This window comes from Gekko japonicus, unplaced genomic scaffold (assembly GCF_001447785.1).
Source record: "Gekko japonicus isolate JY-2015 unplaced genomic scaffold, Gekko_japonicus_V1.1 scaffold834, whole genome shotgun sequence".
NCBI classification, from domain to species: Eukaryota; Metazoa; Chordata; class Lepidosauria; order Squamata; family Gekkonidae; genus Gekko; species Gekko japonicus.
The window spans coordinates 180028-188541 of record NW_015165855.1 but is presented as its reverse complement, the minus strand read 5'-3'; the positions used below and the strand labels follow the sequence as shown (position 1 = coordinate 188541).

At 47.5% G+C, this 8514-nt stretch overlaps 1 protein-coding gene across 1 annotated transcript in view; it reads right to left on the bottom strand.

Annotated features, from left to right (window-relative positions):
- The window catches only part of DIAPH1 (diaphanous related formin 1), a 139692-nt gene that overhangs the window by 102314 nt on the left and 28864 nt on the right, over nucleotides 1-8514 (bottom strand). The window contains exons 2-4 of the mRNA XM_015411130.1: nucleotides 7096-7122; nucleotides 6173-6331; nucleotides 5527-5628 (exon numbers count right to left, since the gene is read on the bottom strand). Of these exons, the coding sequence (XP_015266616.1) occupies nucleotides 5527-5628; nucleotides 6173-6331; nucleotides 7096-7122 (288 nt within the window). The remainder of the gene's footprint in view (nucleotides 1-5526; nucleotides 5629-6172; nucleotides 6332-7095; nucleotides 7123-8514) is intronic.

Sequence of the window (8514 nt, the reverse complement as noted above, 5' to 3'; positions counted from 1 at the left end):
AATTCTTTTCAAGGTGAGCTCTAGCCCTGCAGGAGAAATGGCAGCTCAGAACTTCCCCTCTGTGCTCTCTGCTGGCAAGGAGTTTTGTTTTAAGGGGTCAGCATTCTACCAGCTCATGCAGCTGCACATGTTGACCCAGCTTCACACAGAGAATTGCTTCCATCTCCGCAACCTTGATGCATAATCATCACAGTGTTGAGGCTTCTCACTGCAAGCATGTTGTGAAGGGAGGTTCCAAGTCAACGGTGCTGCTCTTGAGAAGAAGAAGAGATTGGATTTATACCCCGCCCTTCACTACCCAAAGGTGTCTCAGAGCGGCTTACAAACTCCTTTCCTTTCCCCTCCCCACAACAGACAACCCTGTGAGGTGGGTGGGGCTGAGAGAACTCTGACACAAAGTGCTCTTTTTCAAGGACAGCTGTGCCAGAGCTTGTGACTGACCCAAGGTCACATCAGCAGATGCAAGTGGAGGAGTGGGGAATCAAACCCGGTTCTCCCAGATTAGAGTCAGCACACTTAACCACTACACCAAACTGGCTCTCTTCAACAAGACAACGAGGGGAGTAAAAGGCACTCTGGCTTCCTGCTGCAGATAAGGTTAGCAACTGACCTGGAGAAAAACATCCCGTCTTTTTAGCAGAGATGCAATATGTGGAAACAGGCAGGAGAAGTTTCCCGTAGCCTGTGGAGGTAAATCGCAATGCCTGGTACTTGCTACAGATCAAATGGATATTATGCTTCTGTTGAAGAGGACAGTTTTCTCCAAGCCAACTAAGAACCGTAACTGCACAAGCCTGCTCCGAGCCAACTGGTGGAGATCTGAGCAGGCATCTATATCAGGGAAGTCTACACGCCCTTCATTTCCCTCTCTGTTTTTTTGCTCTGTCTCCAGCACATGGCAGTGAGCAAGATGGCACAGGAGCCAGGAGAGGAGCAGGCTGGCTGTGGAGAAGAGAGTCTAACCCTACCACGCACACACGGTTGCCAACTGGCTCTTGGTGGGAGGGGGGCTTGCAATGTTGGTGGTGGAGTTTACTGTTTTTTCTCTGCCAGGGTAAGAGCACAGAGGATGTGAAGCTGAAAAACAGGGGCTGCAGAGGTGAGCAAACCAGCAAGGATGCTGCTGCTGGGCCAGTGAAGGGCAGTTACTCCAAGGGGCAAAATATACAGATCTCTCTGTATGTCACTGGATTTGATTGTGAGATATACTATTTAAAAACAAGCAATGTAACAGTTGGTAGGGGGATGCTGCAGCCTTGCATGAAGAAGAGACTGGATTTATACCCCCCCCTTCACTACCTGAAGAAGTCTCAGAGCAGCTTACCATCTCCTTCCCCTTCCCCTCCCCACAACAGACACCTTGTGAGGTGGGTGGGGCTGAGAGAGCTCTGAGAGAACTTGTAACTGACCCAAGGTCACACCAGCAGCTGCAGGTGGAGAAGTAGGGAATCAAACCCGGCTCTTCCAGATTAGAGTCCGCACTCCTAACCACTACACCAAACTGGAGTTGTCCTCCATCAGGAGAGAGGACAGGCCCTTTTGGCCACTCCCACCCGTACCAGTCCTCCGGTCTCTCTGGCGGTGGCTTATTCAATGCAGGAACCAGCTCCCAACCAAATCCCTCCCAAGTGAAGGCCCCACCTGTTTTCCTATAACACAAGAAGGGAGCTGAGAAACTGCTTTGTTTAAAAGAGCTTCAGGAGGCCTCTTGAAGAGCCACGTGTGACCCACAAGCCCCGGAGTGAGCATCACTGCTGTACGGTTTGGATGTCCCCTGGCAGAGGACCCTCGATTAAACACAATGGAGGGGGGGGGAACAGCATCAGTTTCTCATCATCCTAGCAATTTAGGAAGAAATGAATTCAGAAAGAGCGGCTGCACAGTTTTCACAGGAGATTGTGGGTGTCCTGCTCTAATGCTACTGTTGGGATCATCACAGCCCCACCTGCTTGCATGTAGGAGCAGCAGGCTGGACACATACAGCTGCTAGCAAAGACTTCTACATATTCAGTTGCAGAAAAGCTGGCTTAAGGGAACAAACAGAAGTGGGACCACAGCTGGGTGCATGGGGGGAGCAGAGTACAGGAATGTGCCATACCCCTCCTCTGAAATCTCAACACTCATTTTTTTTAAAAACACACCTCAACTCCTTTTTACTTACGAAGATATAAGGGGAAACGTGCAAGCAGTTTCTCACCCAATTGCTTTGCAACAGATGTGGTCGCTGCAAGACTGCACTGGAGTCAGCTAATCCCTGCCCTAATCACGTTCATTCTTCTTTCTTAGCTGCCCTGCTCCATAACACTGTCTTCTTTCTTGCCTGCTTCCTCTCCTCTTTTAACATCAGCAGCGGGCAGAAAAATCTGAGTGAGATTTATTACTATTTTTTAAACTGCATCCTTAAGTTTGCAGTAGGAAATCTGCTTCAGGAGTAGGTGGGGCCATGAGGGAGGGCGGAGTTCGATTAATACCCAGTCAGTGTCACCCTTCGCTGCGACTCATGTTGGTGAACGAATGCGAGCACGTGTAGAACGTCTTATTCATCAAAGTATAGACATTGTCATGACCCAGCCCTCACCATCCCCCCCCCATTCTATGATGAGGACTAAAGGCCCAAGGAGGCATAAGAGCCTGCTTTTCTCAAGCCCCACCACCTTTCACTACAAAAAAGTAAATTCTTTGGGAAGGTCTAAAGAAATCTGAGCTATAGATAATCCCTTCTCTGAATGCCAAGACCATGAACAGGTGAAAGGGTATTCTGGGCCTGTGTACAGAACCTTGCAGGGATTACACAATACCCATGATATTACAATACCCTGATATTACAGGATACATTTCAGAACTAGAGGAAGATGCAGTTCCGCAGTCTCGAAGTTTAGTAATCAAGAAGCTTATTAATAGCTGTCTTCTCCCCCTCCAACACAGTTTTGCATGTTATTCTGCACTCTTACACTGTGCAACATCTTGAGAGGCGCCCCAGTTAAATCGACGAAGGGCTTTTAGTAGGACAATAAGCAAAATCACTTTTGCCTGGAGAGTGGCGGATACTTTTTTGCCTACCTGAGGAACTGGTTATTTTGTGTGTTTTGTACACTGTAAGCTACCTTGGGTCTAGGTGGTTTGGAGAAAAGCAAGTTAGAAGCACTCTAAATAAATAAAGGACACAGCTTCTCAAATCCCAAAACCATGATTTTCAGTGCTCTTAGTGTGCATTTGCTGTGATTTCACAGCACTACACTCCTACACAGAAGCTAAGCTTCTTAAAAAAAATTTAATTAAGAAATCATTAGCAATAGATGAAAATAAATTCCCAAAGAAAGCATGCAGCACAGCATTTTATAGACTGACGCTGTATGGCTGGCTGATATTCTCTAGCACTGCATGGATTTATTTATTTATTTATTTAAGGCATTTTTACCCCGCCCTCCCCGCAAGTGGGCTCAGGGCGGCTTACAGGGGCCTGGCATCCATGTAAGCAAACCCCTGAAGCCTTCTTAGGTGCGCTGTTTCTGCACTGCCATTCTTCCAAAGCTTAGAGCCTCTCAGCTAACTATGAGGTTGCTGGAGTTAACATTGTTACTTCCACTGATGAAGCTACTTTGAGAGCCAGTGTGGTATAGTGGCTAGAGCAGGGGTGTCAATCAGTGTTCCCTCTAAGCTGAGTTAGTGTGAGCTAGCTCACAGTTTTTTAGCCTCCAGCTCACAGATTTTTGTCTTCGCTCAGGAAGGACGGCTCCAGAGCAAATTAATTTATGCAGCAGCCAAATCGCTCACTCACAACTTTAATGCCCAGTAGCTCACCAAGTAGAATTTTTGCTCACAAGACTCCACAGCTTAGAGGGAGCATTGGTGTCAATCTGATTTAAATGAGACCTTGTTGGGCCGGGCCATGTGTGTCATAAAACGTAAAGCCAGGTAGCGGAGATATAAACTTTATAAAGGACACAAACATAAAGATTTTTTTACTTAAGATAAAAACATGTTTAAAACATTAGCTCTGTAAGCGGCAAACCTACTTTTGATTTATTGACATTCACCACAGAAATCTCACGCTCAGAGTTCTGAATCTAGGACCCAGGTTAAAATATGAAATGACTGAGTGATTAAGAGAGAGTCTGGCAAAGCAAGCTATGATGCAGCAGCAGCAGAACCGGAAGCAGGAGATGGCCAGTTCCACTGCGGGCCTGATGGAAGCCCTCTGGGGGCCTGATCTAGCCCCGGGGCCACATGTTTGACACCCCTGGGCTAGAGTATCAGACTCGGATCTGGGAGACCCAAGTTCAAATCCCTACTCTGCCCTGGAACCTGGCTGGGTGACCTTGGGCCAGTCACACATTCTCAGCCTAGCCTACCTCACAGTGCTCTTGTGAGAGTAAAATGGAGGACGGAATGATGTAAACCCCTTTGGGTCTCCATTGGAGAGAAAGGCAAGGTATAAAAGGAAGTAAATAAATAAACACGGCTCTGAATTGGAACAACTGTAGAACCAAACAGATTTACTAATTGATTTGCTTCATAATCTATGTTACAGCTACCAATCTGCTGCTGAGCTCAGTCCAGTGGGCCGGCATTAACCTTTAAAGATATCAATGGCCTAGAACCCAGCAGGTAAGGATCACCTGTTTCCAAGACTCTGTTCCTTCTAAGACCAGCTCAAGGTCTTTATGAGCAACCACTCCTATGCGCAAGACAAATCTGTGAGAAACTGGGTCTTTTAAGTGGTCGCACCTGCCTTATGAAATCAGCTCCCCATAAAAGCTTAGGCAAGCGATGTCACTACTTTGTTTTAAAAAAAAAATGGTAAGAACTTGAATTTTAAGTGCCATCTTACAAGTACGAAGGGAGTGACATAATGTTTCTGGCAGGTGCTTTTGAACTTACTTTCCCCCCCCAGGACTGATGTTGACTTTGCTGCTTTATTCTACACAGCAGAATTTTTATTCGATTGCATTGTTTTATGATGATGGAAGCAGTTTCGGCACAAAAGAAGGTAGATTATAAAACAAACAAATATTTATACAGTCTGGACAGTGTAGCGCTCTTATATCACATATTCACTTTTTGATCTGGGAAGCTCTGTTCTGTAATACCCCGGTTTACACAACTCCCTGTTTCTTTATTAACTTTCCCGAAGGCTTTATAGCACACTGGACTTGAGGGAGAGGTAAGGACTTTTACGCAAGACTGCTGTGAGAATAAAACGGAGGAAAAGGAGGACAAGGTAAGCTGCTTTGGGTCCCCACTACGGAGAAAGGAGGCCAGTAGAAGTGTTTGGGAGCCACATTAGGCAATGGCATGGCGGACTCCAGATACGCACCAAAGCAGACTTTTTAAAAAACTTCTCCCAGCCTTTGAGCCTCCGCCTCTTGAACTGTGGGTTTTTGAAACCTGAGCCTTCTGAATCTGCCATTAACTATTTAAATGTTGCAGTAAGGTGGCTGCTGTCCAAAAAGGAGGCGGCGAAGCCCTAGAGGTGCCTTCTGGATTAGGCCAGCCAGCCTCAGTTTACAGACCATAACAACTCACAGCTTTGGAAGTATGCAGGTACTGGGAGACCATCTCTCTCTTGATGCCGATGTCCTTCTCCCTTAGAGGTTGCTGTTTCTCTTCATTCAGATTCATATCCAGCTACAGAAGGAAGCCAGAGAAAACATCCTCTTTACCAAAGAAGAGTCTCATCCCTTAGACAAAAGCAACACATGTCAAAATCTCAAGAAGGGAACATGCTGACTTCTCTACAAGATTCACCCACTCTCTCTTCTCCAAATGGACCCTACATTTAGGTGTGTTTTTGGTGTTGTTGGGGAGGGGACAATTCAACTGAGGAGACGAGAAGTAATTCTACCATCTCCGAGGCCCATTAAACCAAACATGAGACTGCTAGTAGACAAACCACAGGGTAAAGGGACATGCTCTTCTCTAGCTAAGACTGTACTGCTTTAGGCTCTGTGCTGGAAAACCTCCTGCCCCCTCTAAGGGGGGCACCTGGGAAGTTCTGCTCTAGTCCTGCCAGTTCTCAACTGCTTCATGGCCCCGCTCCATGTCACAGAGGTCTCTGTGTTTCATAAACACATCATGACGGGCCCTCTCGCAGTTTGGAAAGGCAAGCATCGACTCCCTAACTTCCATTGCCTGCCCCCCACCCAACACTTAACCAGGAGCAGAAACTTACCAGCATCTGTTCAAAGAGCATCAGCACATCCTCGTCCGAGATTTCCTGCAGCATCTGACCTGCGCCGGAAACTTCCGAGTAGGTAGCAGAGGAATTCCTATGAGCCACACTGGGCTTTTCTTTCTCCTTCTTTATCCTCATGCTCGTCAATCTCTCCAGCTGATTACGGAAAAGGGAATTAAAAAAAAAAAAGAACAACAACACTCAGCTTCCATTCATATGACCATACCCAGTTCGGTGAACGACTCCATGTTGTGCACACTGGTCAAAGTTTATTTGGCCGCGATGGAAATGCAGAGAGGGAGAAGGGGAAGAGTGATAATTGCAGAGTCTATGAAAACAAAATTGGGCTCGCGAGCAGCTTAAGCTAGGGGGAATGCGCAGGCAAAGAGGCGCGTTGGGCAGGCGCTGCAAGCAGCAGGTGACGACCCTTGTAGCTTGTGATACGCAGGTGTCACTCGTCCTTTCCTTGAAGGACCATGAACAGCAGCCAATTTAAGGCTTACAAAGCTTCCCAAGGAATCAGCAGAGACCAAGAACATTCGGCCCAGAGAAGGCCCAAGCCAGCAACAAGGAGACATGACCATGCAGAAACCAGCCTTCTCAACAAGATGACAGAAAGAGACATGACCATACGGAAACCAGCCTTCTCAACAAGATGACAGACTGCCAGTTTAGCCAATGGTAGCACAAAGGAGGAAGGCGGAGATGGCCACATGCCTCAGCCCAGAGAAGCAACTGGACCCTCCCCCAAGCAAATACTTTGGCACAAGGCAGCACGTCCACAGCAGGGAGGAAGGCAAGCAACACAGTACAGGTCAGAGGCGAGCATTACAGCACAGAGGAGATGGCGCGCAGAACTCATTGGGAGGAAAGATAAGGACAGAGAATACCGAAGAAAATAAATTAAGAATCATCCTTACCTCATCTGCCATCACCCGCTTCAGATTCTGTGATTGGGGAGAAAGGAGGAAGGAGAGGCGAATCAGTGACACGAGAAAAATCCAAGAATGGAAAGAGAAAGGGGTCGGGTGGGGGTTAACGGAAAGCGGGTGCTACTGATCTCCACCTTGAGAAAACAACTGAATCAACACCTCTCAATGCTACACCCGTGAGATCTGATGCGGGAACTGAGACTCAAGGGAACTTTTCGACCAGCCTGTAGTCCAAACAGGAGCCAGCAGAAGGCCTGGACCCTGAAGGTTCACTGATTGCAGTTTTTGTATAGAAGCATTTCGGGTGGCAAGCAATGCTCCTCTAAGCTGTGGAGTCTCGTGAGCAAAAGTTCTGCTTTGTGGGCGACTGGCATTAAAGTTCTGAGCGAGCCATTTGGCTGCTGCATAAATCAGTTCGCTCTGGGGCCATCCTTCCTGAGCTGAGACAAAAATGTGTGAGCCGGTGGCTTAAAAAACTGTGAGCTAACTCACAATAACTCAGCTTAGAGGGAACTCTGGTGGCAAGTGCAAAGGGTGTTTTGAGAGCTAGAAATCTACCAGGTGCAGGAGCTTAGCCAAAGAGATCAGCTCAGAGGAATGACACGCCCCTTCTTCAGAGTGCTCAGTGCAAGGGGGCTTGCTGGGAAACAATTCACATTGAGACTGGCAAAGGAGTAAACCAAAGTGGAGCTTGTGGGCACCATGGCAGCCGCTAACACCTCTCCTGGCACCCGCCGAGCGTTTTTAGAAAGGGGGGGGCATTGGGGCTTTTGCCCAGCAGGGCTCCTGACTGGCCACCAGAGATCTGTTTGGCTGGGCAGATTTTTTTGTGCACAATGATCTTCACTGTGTGACTAAAGGTGTATGCAGGAAAGACATTTTTAAGTAATATAGTCATTTATGTTCATTCTGTAAAACAGAGCTTCTGCCTGAGATGCTGAAGAGCTGCTATTAGAGCTATGCATGGCCCTGACATTTCGTGGTTGGTCCCGCCCCTTGCAGCATCCATTTGCAGCTGCACCCACCACCTTGTGTTAGACTTCCAAAGGTGCCTGCAGGCTGAAAAGGGATGGTGGAGGGGGGGCCATGGCAGAAGGTGTGGCAGACAGCACTTAGAAATGAATCCTTCTGTTGACAATGGGTTCAACTGCAGGAAAGAGTTCACTTAGCAGCACCCACCAGCTCAGCGTTCGTAACAGCAGGCACACCCTGATTTCTCTGCCACCACCCAAATGGTGATGGTGCATGATGTTGGGAAATGAACTAATTTATGGTTTTATATCTGCTACACACACACCACACATGGACTGTGCACACATCTGTATACCATGAGCAAAAGGAAGCTGTTTGCATCACCTACTGTGAGGGACTTCACATAGGGAACCCTTGCCTGCATTTTATGTTAAT